The 19,591-nt window shown below is 31.2% G+C and overlaps 1 protein-coding gene across 1 annotated transcript in view; it reads right to left on the minus strand.

Moving 5' to 3' along the window:
• Positions 1-13,198, minus strand: part of LOC111696206 (kin of IRRE-like protein 2) — a 14,780-nt gene extending 1,582 nt beyond the window's left edge. The window contains exons 1-11 of the mRNA XM_023465754.1: positions 13,052-13,198; positions 12,151-12,214; positions 10,819-10,906; positions 9,521-9,562; positions 8,394-8,432; positions 7,535-7,594; positions 6,767-6,812; positions 6,182-6,245; positions 4,380-4,443; positions 3,374-3,456; positions 351-459 (exon numbers count right to left, since the gene is read on the minus strand). Of these exons, the coding sequence (XP_023321522.1) occupies positions 351-459; positions 3,374-3,456; positions 4,380-4,443; positions 6,182-6,245; positions 6,767-6,812; positions 7,535-7,594; positions 8,394-8,432; positions 9,521-9,562; positions 10,819-10,906; positions 12,151-12,214; positions 13,052-13,081 (689 nt within the window). The 5' untranslated portion in view covers positions 13,082-13,198. The remainder of the gene's footprint in view (positions 1-350; positions 460-3,373; positions 3,457-4,379; positions 4,444-6,181; positions 6,246-6,766; positions 6,813-7,534; positions 7,595-8,393; positions 8,433-9,520; positions 9,563-10,818; positions 10,907-12,150; positions 12,215-13,051) is intronic.
• Between the last annotated feature and the right edge of the window lie 6,393 nt (positions 13,199-19,591).

Here is a 19,591-nt window from a genome sequence, read left to right on the forward strand (position 1 = left end):
TAGTCTAGGGAACATACTGTATTAATGTACTCTACTGCATATAATTTGTGAACATTTACATGATTTGTACACTTTAAACTCCCTTTCAGGCTGAAAGGGACTGAAAAAATTCATACCGAGAGATTCTTTAAATTCCACTCTAATATATATTCTATTCTCTATGTATGAAATGCTAAAAAAAAATATTGGATGTTTGATGATTTGAGAAAATCACGCAAAAATTTTTTTTACCACCGAGTCTGAGTTTTGTAATATGTCATATCCATAACATTCTTTTCTCAAACTAATGGGCAAATGATCGGGATTTCGAACCGCTTTCAGTTATTAGATGTAACGAATTAGAATTTGACCTGCAAGTTATAACAGAATTGTGATGAGCGGGACTAGGAGTGAAGGTTAAAGTATTTTCTGTATCATAAGTCCCATTCCGTCTTCCAGAACTTTGGGTTTCGTGGATTTCTGGATTAAAAATTACAGATTAGTATTTATATCAATAATTATATTAACTAACTAATTAATTAATGGGACTGTCCTTATAATTTTAAGTGACTCTCCATTTCAAACGGTTTACTATTTATTTGAGAAAATGTGAAGAAGAAGTGTTTATATAAGCTTGAAAAGCATTTTGTAGAGAAGTTGTTTTACTGTTTTTACACTCTACAGTACAAATATCACTTTATAGAAACCCTAGAATGAAGAGCATGGATATCATACAACAGCTCCTCTAATGATGTATTTCTGAGAGATACAAAAATTAGATTAATTAACTAGTTAATTAAGGAACAATCGTCGTTGTTTCAGCCCTTCAACAATAGAGGAACATGCCAATACACAACTAAAATTTAAACCTTTCTCTGATCAATGATGTGGAAGATATCGTATTTTTTCTAGCTGTAAAGGCGTTTAATTTAGACAATTTTTCTGTAGAAATCAGCAGTTATCACTCTTATAGACAAACCACAAATTAAAATAAACATTAAATCTTGATCATCTTAAGCCTTTTTAGGTTATCATCGGGAATCGGAAATAACATTTAATAAATGTAGGTATACACTTGAAATTACGCCTACAGTCCCTGTAAATGTAGATATGCACTTGATATTACGCCTACAGTCCCTTTAAATGTAGATATACACATGATATTACACCTACAGTCCCTTTAAATGTAGAGATACACTTGAAATTACGCCAACAGTCCCTTTAAATGTAGAGATACAATTGAACTTACGCCTACAGTCCCTTAAAATGTAGATATACACTTGATATTACGCCTACAGACCCTTTAAATGTAGAGATACACTTGAAATTACGTCTACAGTCCCTTATAATGTAGAGATACACTTAAAATTACGCCTACAGTCCCTTTAAATGTAGATGTACACTTGAAATTACGTCTACAGTCCCTTTAAATGTAGAGATACACTTAAATTTACGCCTACAGTCCCTTTAGATGTAGGTATACACTTGAAATTACGCCTTCAGTCCCTTAAAATGTAGGTATACAATAAAAATTACACCTACAGTCCCTTTAAATGTAGGTATACAATAAAAATTACACCTACAGTCCCTTTAAATGTAGGTATACAATAAAAATTTCACCTACAGTCCCTTTAAATGATGTTTTTGTAAGAGAGAGATAATATTCATAAATTAGACTCTAAAAATCCATCAACTTTCAGTTTGTAAAATGACATGAATATTATGTAAATTTAACATCAGTGACACAAGATCGTTACTCACGGAAAAACATTATTTTTATGTTTATAATATATTACTCATAGAGTAATAAAACGAAGAGGTGAAGCTTAGCTCAGATGTACACAACCGACCTGTCTATTAATTGATAGACAGGTCGGTTGTGTACATCTGAGCTAAGCTTCACCTCTTCGTTTTATTACTCTATGATATTACTAAACCTAAATCTTATTCAGATAAGTAATACGTATAATCGGAAATGTGTTTCTTAGTTTGGAACTTGTTCTGCTTTAAGGGGACTGTTGTTGAAATATAAAGTGACTGTACAGTGTACATTTAAAGAGTGGCATCCCCGACTCACAACAGTACAACTTAAACCTTGGTTTGACCAAGAAATATATAGACCAGGAACCGCCATATCTGGTGCGTCAAATCTGTGTACTGCAGTGGGAGGAGATCAAAACAAAGAATTCAGGGGCAACACATCATTTTTGAGGGAAAAGGGCCCAAGGAGTGGAATAAGAATATATTGCTATTGTATTTTCCATATTGAACAGAAAGCCTAAAAATCATATGTATCCGCTCTAACTTGATATATTAACTTATTTTGTTGGACTGTAATATCACATCAGAGCTTTAGTCCTTTCCATTCAACTTCTGTGGGGGCACTGAGTTTGTGTACATTCCTCCCACAGAGTACAGTACACAATTTGCGTATACCTGAGTTGGGCGTTCCTGTATATAGTTCCTTGGGTTTGACCAGTAATGTGGGATATGTCGTCGTTTTTCTAGCTTGACATTTGTTAGATTTCGACATTTCCCTCAATTGTTTCGAACACAGAAATCTTTTTTTTTACATGTAGAGAAACCACAATTGAAAATAATCTTTAAAAATAAGATGATAAATAATAAATATGTGAATCGAGTAAACGCAGAGTCATTTATAATTACGTAAACAGTCCCTTTAACAGTTAAAAAGGGACACGACATATTTTCAAAAAATTTCAGATTTGTTGCATCTTGTTGAGCAGTCGTTATCTTATATTTGTGTCTCCAAATACCATTCATGATGTATTGTTTAGAGATTTTTTCATATCAATAATATATTGGATTCATGTCATGAATATACATAACGTAATACATATCTATTGTACTCACAAGATATTAGAAAATATGAAAAATGGATATATATATATATATGTATATTATTTTCAACTTTGTTCAGTTTAGATATACATTTAAAATGTTTCAATATATATTTTTTCCAAGACAAAATGTTTCATGGGTCTAACCCAATCATCAGTTGAATAAAACTCTTTATTTATATATTATTTATAAATATATATACAAATTGTTTACAAAAATACTACTTGCAGTCGTTTGGAAGTTAATATGAAAGAAACTTCAGTTATCACCTCAAACCCGCATCCAAGGGGTAAAATATCAACCAAAAACTGCAAAAAAAATCTTTTTTCTCCTAAACCCCAAATCTGAACTGTTGAAAAAGAGAGATTATAAAAATTTTCTCATATATATTGCTTTAATGTCATCTTCCTTATCCACAGTTTATTAGAACTCACTATAGATTACCTTCATATTCCTGCAATGTAAATTGATTGAAAGTTTAGAGAAAATTTGTTTTTCTTCTTTCTTGTTTTATTCCAAGCAACAGTCTTACCTTGATCTAGAATTCGCTGTCCATCTAGAAACCAGAGAATATTTGCAGGAGGGTTACTCTCCCATACACGGCATCTCAATTTACTATAACAACATTTTTTTCTTTAAGCATATACAGGGATACGCAATGGGGAGTAGGTGAAGGGGAGGGGGGGCATACTCTAGCTCCGGAATAAATGCAAACCATATTTCCAGTAATGAGAATTTAACAAAACAGTTATGTCACTTATGATTTCGCAATACATAGCTAATTTTCAATGTATTTTCAGTGTACTTTCAGTGTACTTTCAGTGTACTTTCGGTGTACTTTCAGTGTACTTTCAGTGTACTTTCAGTGTATTTTCAGTGTACTTTCAGTGTATTTTCAGTGTATTTTCAGTGTACTTTCAGTGTACTTTCAGTTTACTTTCAGTGTACTTTCAGTTTACTTTCAGTGTACTTTCAGTGTATTTTCAGTGTACTTTCAGTGTATTTTCAGTGTATTTTCAGTGTACTTTCAGTGTACTTTCAGTGTACTTTCAGTGTACTTTCAGTATACTTTCAGTGTACTTTCATTGTATTTTCATTGTACTTTCAGTGTACTTTCAGTTTACTTTCAGTGTACTTTCAGTTTACTTTCAGTGTACTTTCATTGTATTTTCAGTGTACTTTCAGTGTACTTTCAGTGTACTTTCAGTGTACTTTCAGTGTACTTTCAAAGTACTTTCATTGTACTTTCAGTGCAATTTTAGTGTACTTTCAATGAACTTTCGTTGTACTTTCAATGCAATTCATATTCAAAGGGGATAAATAAAATATGTCTACATTTATTCATGCAATATTTGAAAAATTCTAATCTTTCGTATCTTTTTGCTTTTTCCGTACACACTTTTTTAATGATGGATTAAAAAAAAACAATGTGTTTTATTTCGCAGCATATTTAACCGTATTTCTTAGAATCCATATTTACGGATCTTGAATTAAAGAGTTAAAACAAATATTTTAATGAAATATATTTAAAATAATACCTTGGAAAATCTGCTCGCATTTCTACAACTTCGTCAGGTTCTAGAGATATCCTCTTCGGTGGAACTAAATTAAAGAGTTAGAAACTTCTGCATGGTTAGATGAAGCGCTTATCAGCAACACACATCTTGATACACGCTGCTGCAACTTTAAAAATTGTATTATTCCTAAATAGCACTGACCATGGATTTCCAATTGATTAAATCCTTCGGACGACAAAAGAAACTGAAAACTGATTGATCCTGGGTTAAGCAAAAAAAAAGTTCTGACCCCTGAGCTGAAAACTTTAGAATTGGATTTCCTTAATACTGATCGGTTAAGCTGAATATCCACTGTGGACACTTTCAGATTCTGCTAAATCCGCACTTTTCCCTTTTTTGGATATCCCTACTGGATTTCAACCAATAAAATCTCTCATTAAATGACGCGCAAAATTTCAAATTTCCCGGGTTCGGATTGGCTGTTCGGGATTCTGCATACACCACTCTGATTGGTTAAATTAAAAACATTTTCCTGGGTACAAACTAAAGATTAAAATAATCTTAAGATTAAAAAAAGATTAAGCATTAATCTCGATATCCACACTTTTAAAGTTTTCAGCTCTGGACAGATTTTATGGATATAGCTAGAAAAGGTTAACAATGTAACATACTGTATAAAGAAATTCCAACATTGAATAGTTCGACATTATACGAACAAACATAATGATACACTAGGCAGAAATTACATTGCGCCAACATTGCTCTGACTATGATCATCGCAATGTTTTTTAATTAAAAATTTAAATTCTTATTTTATTTGCCCTTGATGGTTCATGGTTACTTAAACTTTATGTTTTTGTACAAAATATATATAAAGTGCTTCATAAGATGGATAGCTTTCATTTCAGTAGAATCTGAAGCAAAAGTTGGAGAGAACAAGAAACTTTGTATAACATACACTAGATTCGATACTTTTCTTTAACACAGAGATTACCAGTTTTATTTTACGCATTTATTTATCTGCTTACCTCTCATTTTTAGTTTTGAAAAATAATTATTTTTGTGGCATCTCTTAGGAAACTACTCGACAATTAGTTTAAACATCAATAAAGTTGATTTCCTCCAGGTTAGATTCTATAAGATCTAAAGTTTACCTAGAACTTGTATATTTGCAGAAGCTCTGATCTCAGAATGTTTATTCTCCGGATCTGGCGAAACCTAGAAACCAAGAAGAAATAAAAAAAAGATTAAGCATTAATCTCGATATCCACACTTTTAAAGTTTTCAGCTCTGGACAGATTTTATGGATATAGCTAGAAAAGGTTAACAATGTAACATACTGTATAAAGAAATTCCAACATTGAATAGTTCGACATTATACGAACAAACATAATGATACACTAGGCAGAAATTACATTGCGCCAACATTGCTCTGACTATGATCATCGCAATGTTTTTTAATTAAAAATTTAAATTCTTATTTTATTTGCCCTTGATGGTTCATGGTTACTTAAACTTTATGTTTTTGTACAAAATATATATAAAGTGCTTCATAAGATGGATAGCTTTCATTTCAGTAGAATCTGAAGCAAAAGTTGGAGAGAACAAGAAACTTTGTATAACATACACTAGATTCGATACTTTTCTTTAACACAGAGATTACCAGTTTTATTTTACGCATTTATTTATCTGCTTACCTCTCATTTTTAGTTTTGAAAAATAATTATTTTTGTGACATCTCTTAGGAAACTACTCGACAATTAGTTTAAACATCAATAAAGTTGATTTCCTCCAGGTTAGATTCTATAAGATCTAAAGTTTACCTAGAACTTGTATATTTGCAGAAGCTCTGATCTCAGAATGTTTATTCTCCGGATCTGGCGAAACCTAGAAACCAAGAAGAAATGTTAATAATCAGTTTTTGCCACAAACTCTGATTTTCTATATCTTCTCAACTCATGATATTTAGATATTTAGATATTTAGATATTTAAATATTTAAAACTATGAAAGCTGTTAGATTAAATAATTTAAGCTTGACCATACGAAAGATTTATCTTATTGAGTTGCCAAGATATAACGATTGGAAAAGTTTGTGGCAGAGACTCAATTCTTTTAATTTAAATGTATGACTGATAAAATTGAAACCCTAACATTTTTTTTTCGCAAAACTGGATTTTGGCTCAAACTCAAAATTTCTAGTCCCAATATCTTTGCAACTTAAAAATATAAACCTTTGATATTTTAAACTTAGACCATTTGATCTAAGAGAAGTATAGTCAATTGACCACATTAGGTTACAAAGATATAGGAATTAGAAAATTTGAGTGTGTGTAAAAAACTAAATTTCTTCTTTGCTCGAATTGTGTTTGGAATATTATGGATAATCGATAATAATTAATGATAAACCTGGCATTCGAAAGAATTATGTTGCTCGAGCTCGACGTTTTTAACCCTGAAAAAAAAAAACATTTTAAACTGAGTAATATTAAATTTAAACAATTCATGTTCTCTTAAAGAAATTGTATAATCTGAAAGGTTCCTGGATTAGAACAAATCATCTGCGTTAAATCTAGCATAATATATTTAATTCAGGTCTCATTCTTCAAACTTTTTCTTTGTAGTTTCACGTGCAGATTTGGAAGACAAAAAGATTAAGATCAAACTTTTGAATCAATCAACATTCATCAAGTCAGCTTGGCCCTCAAACAATAAGAGTGTGTACTCTAAATATAGCCTTGACCATTCTGGAACTAAATTTTATTAATTAGAACTCCCTATAACCGCCCATTCAAACTTGAATTACCGATTCAAATCCTTCTTTAATCTTTAACTTTGAATTGGTGGTTAACAAATTATGTGTTTCAGAGTTAACAACTGAATATTGTTGTAAAAGCATTAAAATATGCATGCTTTAATAAAATATAATAATATCCGAATTTTGACTTTCAACAACCTAAAATGTTAGAAAAAAAGGCAACGTTTAGTTTGTATTTTAAAATAACCAAAATATTTCGAAATCAAAAACTCACTTAATCTTAAGAAAAAAAATGTTTACAAGTATTGGAGTAAATTGGTAAAATTTAGTTAAAAAAAAGAACGATACTCAATTCCGAACAAAATCTTCAAAATTCTCCTTGTTATTCGATATTTTTTCTAACATTGTAGTTTACTCACTTAAGATGATACTCTCCCTTAGCTGTGTCTCCAACTGGTTCACACTTCTTACAGTAATCCCTGAACATACCTTTGTTAGCGGACATTTTATATAGGACTGGGCAACTTAGTTAATTTTTTCAATCGGAACCTTATATAAACTTGTTGGACTTTCAGAAGAAACCATTTCTTTGTAATGTCAAACTACTGCAATCATTTCGAAATCAAAAACATCAAATTCGAAACTCATAACAAAATGTTCAATATGCCAGACATTTCTTATAATCCTAACATTATGTTCGTAATTTAGAACAAAATGTTCGTAATTTCAAACAAAATGTTCATAATTTCGAACAAAATGTTCATAATTTCGAACAAAATGTTAATAATTTTGAACAACATGTTCATAATTTCGAACAGAATGTTCGTAGTTATGAACATTTTGTTCATAATAGTGTTCACACATTCGAAATGCTTTCAATACGTTCTAAATTTCATGATCCTCCTTGCAAAGATGCATGGCATTGCATGATTCACAACAGTATCATTTAAAGCTTTGTATGATCGTATGAAGTAGATATTAATGTTTTATCTTTGAAAACGGATTAGTTTCAATTAGCATTTGTAATAACAATTACAGCCTTTCATTCGCTAAAATGGTAATTCTACTTTAGATTTATAGAGGCATTCAAGATTAGGAAATATTTATTTTTAACACATTTTTACAATTTTTTATCATTTATTTCTATTTCGCCTATTTCTTTGAAAAATAAAACTTTTTATCAGTAAATAATTGACATTGTTCACACTTTGGGAGGGATGGGTTTATAATATATTCCTAGAAAATAAAATAAAAGGCTTTTTTTACATTAAACTTTACCTGATCGTGTCGAGGGTGTAACCCATTGCAAATCCATCACTAGACCAAACAAATTTTTAATCTTTTTTATCTTTCCTGACGGGGCAACAGATCTTCACATTCGTAAATGCATCTGTAGGTTTTTTACAACTAGTAATATGAAGTTGTTTTATATGGTGCAAATGCGAAAACAGTAGGATTATACCCCATTTACAAAAAGAACCTGGAGTTTACTCTGCCAGACAACAGTAAGTTCTTTTTGCCTTATAACCCAATGACATCAAGCATTGAAAAAAAATGTTGTACGGTTGTACCGATTATGAAACTACCTTTAGATTTACTGTGAGAATTGTTTACTCTCAACAGTGCAAACCCAATAGTGGCCATTAAAAAGTAGGCTTTTTTTGATGTCCTCTCCCTGTAAGAAGGAAATTTCTCCTTGGAAGAAGCCTCTCAAAAAAATGTCATTATGTCGTGGGATTAGAAGGTTAGTTTCGAGGTTTATGGAAACTTCTAAAGAGCTAAGATGCACACTTGTTTTTGGTTAATTAATGATTATCTGCTCACAGAAAAAGTTAGATCATTTTTAGAAGAGTGTGAATAAGCTAAAATAGACATAAAAAACCATTTCTATGTTTTAAAAAAAGAGTCATTGTTTGCTTTTAATTTAGAGGATTTTCAAAAAAATTATTTTCATAAGGACTGTTTAAGTAATAATTAGAGTAATAACCTAGAAGTCTCACATTTCAAAATAGTTTAACAAACCATTTAAAAAACCTAACATTTTGCTCGAAATATCGAACAAGTATTAATTTTTCGAAAGGAATTGATTTTTTGCCACAATCTAAAATCTTCTGATTCCAATATTTTTTCAACCTTTGGTGAAAACCTTTGATATTTCAAACTTAGATTATTTTATCTATAAGTATTAATAGTTTGAAATATCTAAGGTCTACGGCATTGGGTTACAAAGATATAGAGATTAGAAAATCAGAGTTTGTGACAAAAACTCAACTCCTTTGTGTTCGAAATTATTACTAAAATGTTAGGCATGCCTTACAGTTCTGCTTATTCTATAGATATTACAAACAAAATGTTGAATTTTCTTTTAACATATATGCTAGTAATTTTTTTAAATTTATTGGTTCCTTGTCCATTGAACTTTTCCGGCCAGGTTCTTGATCTTACACCTGAAATAATCCATGAATGAAACTTTGCACTAAAATAAATGGATATTTGTGTTGTACAGTTTAACACAGAACTTCAGAGACATACGAATTTTAAAAAAGTAATTTTTTAAACCTACTGCAATAATGGAATGTTGCGGATATTTAGGTTTTTTATTGAATAATTATATGAAGCTCTTTAAAACTGTCCTGTGGCCGAATTTAAAGAATTTGAGCGGCGAATTAAATGTAAGCCGCGGTTTAGATATGGTTGGTTTTACTTAAAATTGTATCAAATGTTTCAAGATTTAAGCCGGCGCTAAATTTAAACCGGGTTTTCGCGGATTTTGGCGGATTTAAACCGCGGCTCAAATTCTTTATATTCCATCTCCGGCCGCATATTTCATGGCTAACAATAAGGGACATTTAGGTAAAATATAATAAAACCCATTGAAAAAATGTCAAAGCAGCATCTTATGAATTCTTTTGGTTGCTCCGAAGTTCTATGTTAAACTGCAATTCATGCCGGTAATTGTATCGAACTTTAGAAACCATTTAAAAATGAGTAAATAAAAGAGATAATGAAGTTTGCAAGTACAATTAAATTTGACAAATAATGTATAGAGAAGAAATTAAGTATGACAGGAATTAGATTTATCATCGATGGTATGATGATGTATAAAAAATAAAATTGTTTTTAAACAATTAAGAATTGAAAACATTCTTGATAAACTTTAGTTTTTGTACAAATCAAAACTTGATCCCAAGATTGACTTCTGAACAAATGGTTTTAACTGTATATTCCGATTTTTCTTTTAGTATAATCTCGAGACTGTAGACTGAAGGGATATAGGGCAGTCTATTGCTTTGATCTTCTCAAGGAAAGTTCAAAGAAAAGAAATTTAAACGAGCAGCTTAACGTTCAAACTACATAACACAGCAATAGTAAAAACCCTATCATTTTTTTTTAAATCTAACTTTCGAGATTACAATAAACGTAAACATTTGTGAGATATTTTATGTTATGCTCCAAATTTCAAAACCCATTCGATAACCCGAAGAAAATGTTATAGTTTCTTCAATTAGGGCATAGTTTTAAGGACTTTGGAATATAAAGATGAAACACAACAATTGTACATTCAGTGAGCACATTTTAAAGTTGATTTGTAAGTTAGTGAAACTGGTTTCTTTACAACAACATCAAAAATACACATACACCCTCTTCCTTCTATTCCACAGTCTGATTAGTCCGACTGTATAAAATAAAATAAATGATTTACCGTAAAATAACGCTTTCATGTTCTATAACGGCGACATCTGCTGGTTTCTCTAGAAAGCTCTGCATAAACCCAGACGCACAGGATAATCCTACAACATATTTATGACATGCATCTTCCATATGATCCCTCTGTTTAATCCCCGACCCTTGTCTAAAGTTTAACATCTTCCATATGATCTCTCTCTTTAATCCCCGACCCTTGTCTAAAGTTTAACATCCTCCATATGATCCCTCTCCACTATTTTCTCTCAGTATAATGCTCTGGAGACAAAAGATGGTAAACCTCGCTATCAAATATTCATACATTTTCTCAGATACTCAACCATAGTAGGGAGTAGGGAGTTGGGGGTAGGGAGTAGGGAGTAGGGGAGTAGGGAGTTGGGAGTAGGGAGTAGGGAGTTGGGAGTAGGGAGTAGGGAGTAGGGGAGTAGGGAGTTGGGAGTAGGGAGTAGGGAGTAGGGAGTAGGGAGTACGGAGTAGGGAGTAGGGAGTAGGGAGTAGGGAGTACGGAGTAGGAAGTAGGGATTAGCTTACTGCAAATACGTTGCAAACATTGCAAAGTTTTTTTGTCACAATCTAATGTTTACAATCTCAGAAAATCACAATTTATGTAGTTGTGTTTAAAATGGCGTATGCTTGTAAACAATTAAAATTATCTTGTTAACTTTTATTTCCTTACCAATGCCATTTTTGTTTCAAATTTTGCAAAATCTATGCAGAACTTTTTCTAAATATTTCTTCTTTTTTAGATTTCTTTTTTAATTTGAAAAGACTAAAAGTTTCTGAAATTTTGCAACAAAGTAAACTCACTGAAACATAATCCAGTTCCAATCCTATCAAATTATTTAATTTAAAATTCAAAATTCAAATTTAAGAATTCATCAAGTTTTACAACATTTTTCAACTTCATCAGGAATAGTTTCAATATTTTAAAAGTCGAAATGTTTGATGAATTTAATTTTGCTTATTCATTATTCATTCATTTTTCACCGGAATAATATCGCTAAAAGGAAATGGCCAGAATTCAGCATCTCAACATTGTATGTTCCATATAAAATATATATCCTTGTGTTTCTGTATTAAAAAGTGTCGAATTATAACAATTTCCTTTCTTTGTCTCTGTAGCCTAATTTCGCAGATCACTTTTACAGAAAATCCACAAAAATACATAGTTCAAAGCAAGCTAGAAAGATAAGGATGGATATCTTATTTTTTCTTAACCATCAAAGGTTTAAAGGCTGCTGTTATAATCAAAAATGTCACGCTATAAATGAAACTTGAAACACTCGTCATCACTCCCTTTCAATACTTAATTAATTTTTTAATATAAGACCTGTTAGTAGAAGAGAGAGAGTAGGAACCATCTTGGTTCGAAGTCCAACCCATCCAATCTTCTCCTAAATGCTTCATTTTAACACTATTGAAAATTAAATTGAAAAAAGTTTTTTGGAACTTGAAAATTCCCCACAAACTCTAGTTTTCTAATCCCCAGTCTTTATACCCCGATGGTTCAGTGTTTACCGTTGATTTTTCATCTGATCTGTAGGATCGAATTTAATGAATTGGCGAGGTCACTGAACTACCTACCATCGGTTCAAATCCTAAATAACCGATTCAAATCCTAACGAATATTTAACTTAATGAATCGGTGATTAAGGATTTGAACCTGCGGTATAACTATAAATAGCTATGGAACCACTCTTCTATTAATTAAATTCCTTCCTCTTGATGTCATAATTTGAAATATTAAGTTCTGCAACATTTGGTTGCAAAGATAAGGGATTAGAAAATAGGAATTTGTTCAGTTTTTCTGAATACTTTCAGTGAAATCTTGAGATAAAGATAAAACAAAAAACAGTCAGCATTTAAGATTTAACATTTTTAAAGGAATAAATTGCATTTTAAGTAAAACATTTTTCTATTTTTAAATTTCAAGATTAACTCAAATCTTAATATTTTAGTTTCTGGTACCAATTTTAATAATAAAAAGATTAATTATCTTTAAAAAAAAAGTTATTTTAACAAATAATTATCAGAGAATGAGATAAGGGTATATTTATATTTCAACTCTTAATTAACAAACTGTAGTAAAACTATAAACATTAAATGCACTAACTAGCCAAGTCCTATACTCCTCATTATAATGTTTGGTTAAAAAGGATATAAAAGACTCATCTAAAAATGTTTTTAGTTAAAGAAGGTGGTTAAAAACTAATTAAAAATGTGATTCATACCTGTTTTCTTGGTTTACAACAAAAACCCATTCATCATTTCAAATTTCAAGCTTCACTGAATAGGGTTAGAATTGGAACTTGTATTAATGTCAGTTTCTTGGTTCTCTCAGCTCTCCTCACATTCTGATTTAAAAATTCGGATCTGGAATAGAAATCTTAAATTTAGAAATCTTAAATTGAATATTTCCTGAAATCTAGAGTAATAAGTGTCAAATAAAGCAAAAATTTAAATTTTGAAAATTTCCCTCGGGTCTATCCACAAGAATAAACTGTTAATGAAATATTTATGCGAATGTTTATAATTTATAACACTATGTTACTAAATTTGAAATGCTATTATAGTTCGATATTGGGATCAAAATAGTTAGGCTGCTGTTTATGTATCTTTGCTAAGTTAATAAGAATTAATTTCGAAATAAAAAAAATGACTTATATTCAACTTAATCGCTTATTCGGCTGCAACAGTTGGATGCCAAATAAGCGATTTGTTGTTGAATATATATTATCAATAAACGTTAATAAGGCTGAACCGATTGAGCCCAGGCTTTTTGTTATAATTCATGATGACTTTGAAGAGGTAAAATTACGAAAAGGCTAGCTATCTACAAACATTTTGCTGTTAATAATTAATGGAATGAATTCTTGAAAAACTAACAGTGTAACTCTGTTTAGTAAGTCTTGAGTCAGCTAAAGGAGTTTTCACTTAGATAAAATTCTCCTAATTCCATTATAGAAATGGATAGATTTGTTTTACACCAAAACTTGGCAGAATAATTTGGACCAAGGAATGGAAGCCATTCACTTTATATCATACAGTTTGGAATTCAATATTTCATCCAGTGTAACTAGTGTAATGAAAATAATATTGATCTTGTATACAGTAAGACCCATAATACTGTGGAAAAGAAACATTTACGCAATTAATGTTGCTATAGAGGAAATAGTTTTACCAGAGCTGAAAACTTTAGAAGGGTGGATATCAAGATTAATGCGTGATCCTCTCTTTTGCATTATCTTGTCTTTATCCTAAAAAGTGTATAAAATAACTTTAGAATGGTTGATATCAAGATTTATGCTTGATCCTCTCTTTCTTAATTCGATGTACTAACCAATTATATATAATGTGAATCAAATTCAACCAATCAGAGCCGATAAATTTAAAATTTTGCGCGCCATTGAAGATTAATATTCAGAAATGGGAGGAACTCTCTAAAACCCGGTTTTTGATTTTTGAGTAATCTGGATAAAGGATATCTCATTCTAAAGTTTTTAGAGCTGGTATTTTAGATTTTACTTGTGATCCTACGATAAAAATTAGAGTTCTCGTTAACAATCCTTTTCAGTATAAAGTTAAATAGTTTTGCTTATATATTTATAAGTAAACTTGAAATTCAAGGCGCTTCGCGCCCTTCTTTCTAGCCTTAGAGGGCGCTTCGCGCCCATCTCATAAATTAATTGTGAACATGTTCTCTTTGTGTACATCTTAAAACAAAACAAAAATAATTCGCGGATTTTCAAAATTTTTAAAAATTTAATGACGATCGAATTTTGATGGAGACAAATATTTGAAATTTTGATGATTCATAAACCTTCCCTGGGGTCCCTGGATGTCCCACAAAAAATTTGGGCCCGATCGGTTCAGCGTTTTGAAGTTTATTGGATACAAACAGACAGCAGACAGACAGACAGACAGACAAGCCAAATTTATATTTATAAGTAAATAGCTATCTTGACCGGAAATTATCTGTTGAACTATTATAATCCGTTGTGTCCGGAATTGACCAGATTTGATATGAATTGTTTAACCTTAATAGGATTAATTCGTTGTCATTTAGGAGATGAACATCTTCATTATATCTCTCTACACACTGTTTACCACCAACTGAAATCTGAAATCTGAATGTGTGTTTGCACCCAGGGGGTATCAGATTCCCCCCTCTTACCCCCGTTTGCACATGTTGCCCACCCCATTGTCTCCGGGCCTTCTCCAATCTATCTCAGTTGGGGCCTTAACTTAACCTTTGACATCCCCCCCCCTNACAATAACAAGAAGTCGGTTAAAAGCATCAAATATTTAACACGTCACAATAACACGTCACGGGTTCTTACTGAAAGGGAATGTTAACGTTATTTAAGGGATCCCAGCTAAAAATTGTCATGTCCAATTCACAATGGTAGCCTATTAACTTTATCATCTGAGCCATAAAAAATAAAAATTTGTCTGATGAAACAAATAAAACAGTTTTCTCACTTTTTCTCAGACGAAAAGAGTACCGCGCAGGGAATAGGAATAAAGGGAAAGGAAATGGTGCTGGTCTGGCATGAGAAAGCCAGTCGCACTGCTTTGCAGACCAGTACTTTAAACTAATACACACTCTTTTGGTCCGGTACAGACACACAACATGATTACAGTCAAGGAAGTTGCAGAACGATATTGTCAATTATAATTAAACTGGAATAACGACTATATTTGTTGTAAACTTTAATCAAATTATATTCTTTGCATGAACATTTGGCTTATAGTGTTGACTTAAATATATGAATAATATATTAGATGTATATTAAACTTATTTTTAAGTAAACAATTAACAATAAACAGATGTACTTTCCTAGACTGTACAAACACCGAGATTCATATGTACTCTATATACCTACAGTACACACCTTTGGTACTTTAAACTAACGCACACTCTTTTGGTACAGACACACACACATGACGTTTCCACCCCCTGGTACCGCGTGATAAAAAATGAAACTCTGTAAATGAAGGGAACTTAGCGTCTACAATTAATCTATAACTGACCCTTTAAAACGTGAATATTGACTTATCTAACACATGACGTTTCCGCCCCCTGGTACCGCGTGATAAAGAATGAAACTCTGTAAATAAAGGGAACTTAGCGTCTACAATTAATCTACTGACCCTTTAAAACGTGATTATTGACTTATTTAATTTTTACTTTATTAAAATTTACCAAAATATCTTGGCATATTTGTTAAAACTTTAGAATCAAAAACCTAGATTTAATGCCTGAATGAGAAAATTGTAAATATGTCTCTCCACACACATTTAGATTATGTTATCCATAAATGTTATCCATAAATCCACATCCTATCAAAGACTTAACTAATACCATAACTATAAAGGTACTGTATAGATATATTGTAGAAATACATTTATTATCTATTATATATTAATATTAATAAATAATCTGCTGACTGCGATCTTGATTCTTCGTGTGTGTGTTTATAAACTAAAACCGTACAATACCCCCCCCCTCACACGGCCTTGTGGTTTTGAGTTGGTCGAAGTAATTTTAAGTTAAACTTGTTTTATTTCTACATTTTTCTATATTAAAAATGATTAATAAATTGTGGATGTAAACAGCTAGCAGAGACTTAAAAAAGAAACTAAAACCTCAGAATCAATATATCAATCAATGGCTGAAAGGTCCTTTAAAGGGACTGTAAAGGAAATATGAAAGGGGATATAGGCGTAAAGCTAATCATTTTAGCTCTTGATTGCGACCCATGAAAGTTATATCTGATGTTCCTGTCTCGACAAATTGATATAAAACTGTGTTAAAATTATACGAAGTTCATATACGTAAAATTTAGAAAATCTTAAACTTAAATCACGTGGCTAGAACTATCACCAATGGCAGAGAAGTATAATGATCACGTGTCTTCGCCTGTATCACGTGACCACTTTACTGCACTGCTATTGGTGGAATTTCTGGTCATTTAATACGAACGTATAAATAATATTATGAATGAAATCTAATAAAAATAGAAATAACAAACATAAAAGTAAACCTAATTTACAATAGCTTTCTCTTGAATATTATCGATTTCAGATTGGTTGCTTATTTGCTGAATTTGATCTTTTTAAACCTACTTCTTTTATACAAAATTGTATAAATATTAATTTTCGTATAAATTTGACAAAGTTGTATATCAATTTCTCGAGATGAACATTTTCTGATTTTCTATTTCAAGATTTTTTTTAAAAAAGGGAGAACAAACATTGCAATATTAGCAAAAGTTCTGATTTTGGAAACTGATTTGCAAACAGTGCAATATAATTATTATTATTTAAGCACAAATATGATAAAAGCTTAATATATCCGGTTATATATAAAAAATTTAAAACTTTTTTTTTCACTATCTCTTTCATAAGACGAGTTATGATTTAAAAACATAAATAATTTCATTCTTAATTTTACTATAGTTTAATATCAAGCAGAATTATCTGCGAAATGAAATAAAAACCTTTGAACCGTTTACTGCAATAGATTGTTCTAGCTAAATATAAATGCTTTCACATTACAGTTTGCTAAACTTGAACAAATATTTCTTGACATATATAAATCTGATGGGAAACTGAATCTTGACATTTATAAATCTGATGGGAAACTGAATCTTGACATTTATAAATCCGATGGGAGACTGAATCTTGGCATTTATAAATCTGATGGGAAACTGAATCTTGACATTGATAAATCATATGGGAGACTGAATCTTGGCATTTATAAATCTGATGGAAAACTGAATCTTGACATTTATAAATCCGATGGGAGACTGAATCTTGACATTTATAAGTCAGATAGGAAACTGAATCTTGACATTTATAAATNCCTAGCTCTAAAAGCCACGCAGGCAATTGAAATTGCTACACAGGCAACTTCTCAACCAGATCACAAGCTATCTTTCAAGCTATATCAGATCAGATTGCCAGTTGTTAGAGGACAGAGAGGATAGGGTAGAGCATAGAAAGGGTTCTTTAGAGTATAGATAGGGTAAGTTGGACTATAGAGAGGGTAGAATAGAGTTAGAGAGGATAGGTTAGAGAATCTAACCCCAAAGATGACACCCCAGAAAATATAAAAACATGACAAATCAGGGAAACAGGAGAAACTAGAAATACACTGAAAACTCCGGTGTATTTTTATTTACTTGATACATATAGCCGAGGTCTCTCTGAAAAAACTGTGTTTAAGCTTTTCCGCCTAATAAACGTGTTTTTTTGTACTTTAAAAAGTGTTCCTAGTTTATGCAATGCCCTTAAAAAAATTTGGGGGGGGGGGCAAAGTTTTCCTCTAAAATGCCGTTTTAATTTTCAATAGTAGGTCTCATATTCGAAACTGTGCTCGGTCTCTTTTCCAAAGATTTTCAAAAAAAAATTTATTTCTAATCCTTTTCTAGACCTAATTTTGAAGGTTAAAACGGCATTTTACAGTCAAATGTTTGATCGACAAGCCTCTGCATTTATAAATATTGTACCTTCTAGAACCTCTTTTAATGCAAAAAAAAAAAAAACGACGAATAGGCAAAAGAAGCTTAAATTCACTTTTTTTCAAAATAAACACTCTGTATTTGAACAAACCCTAGACCGAAACAGCCTGTATTTTTAATCACATTCATATTAAATAGAATAAATTAAAAATACATTTAGATGAAATGTAAGTGAAACAAAAACGTGAATTAATTTTATTTTTAGTTAAGTTTAAAAGTATGAATTTTACGCTAATAATATAGAAAATAGAAAGATGTTAAGTTTAGTTGAGTGCAGTGAATATAGAAATTGAGAAAATCCAATTTTCTTAATCTATGCAATTTAATTTGCTGTTTGATTAGTTCTTTTCTTTTCCCTAAGAAATCAATGTTTGATCTCGATGTTAGTCCATCTGCAGATTAATTTAATTTTTATTTATTATCACGCGTGCGTGGTATCGTCAAGGCTTGAATGTAGTTTTGATCAGGGATTTGAATAACTGAAATGAAAAGATTAAGCATATCATAAAAAAATAAAAGTGACCACAGGAGATATCAAGATCTGTGGATCGGAATGATGGGCATCCAACACAAAAAGATGCCAGCTCTTGTAAAAGTCAAAGCTTGAAAAGTTGACATTTGAAATCAGGTTGCAAAGATATAAGGATAAAATAATTTGAGTTTGAGGCATGGCTGTTCTGTTCCGTAATTCAATGTTCTGGCCTTGTCTGGAAAAAAGATTCGTCTGAAAAGATTTTGTCTGAAAAGAATTTTTGAAATGCAACTTTGAATCTGTCAGTATCAGGAGGTTTTGGAATTTAATTTCTTCGTTTTCAGTTTTCATTCATCAACAGAAAGTCAAAAATATAAAAATTTATATTCAACACAATTTCATAAACCAAGATGCGTTATCAAACATTATTGAAATGATAAAAATAATTCAGAATGCAAATGAGAAGTTTTTCGACAGCTATTTCGATCCTGGCAATATTGATTTTTTCTCTTGAAGTAAGAGAAAAATGGTTTTTTTTCAATGTAAAAAAATATTGTTTGTTTTAAAAAAGGTGAAAAATCAGGATGAAATGAGATGAAGGGTCATGAAGGACGAAGAGAGTGAGTACAGAGAGGGTAGGGTAGAGTTTAGAGAGAGCAGGTTAGAGATTAGAGAGGGTAGGTTAGAGTGTAGAGAGAGTAGGTTAGAGATTAGAGAGGGTAGGTTAGAGTTTAGAGAGAGTAGGTTAGAGATTAGAGAGGGTAGGTTAGAGT

The sequence above is a fragment of the Eurytemora carolleeae genome, unplaced genomic scaffold (assembly GCF_000591075.1).
Source record: "Eurytemora carolleeae unplaced genomic scaffold, Eaff_2.0 scaffold12, whole genome shotgun sequence".
Classification (NCBI taxonomy): Eukaryota; Metazoa; Arthropoda; class Copepoda; order Calanoida; family Temoridae; genus Eurytemora; species Eurytemora carolleeae.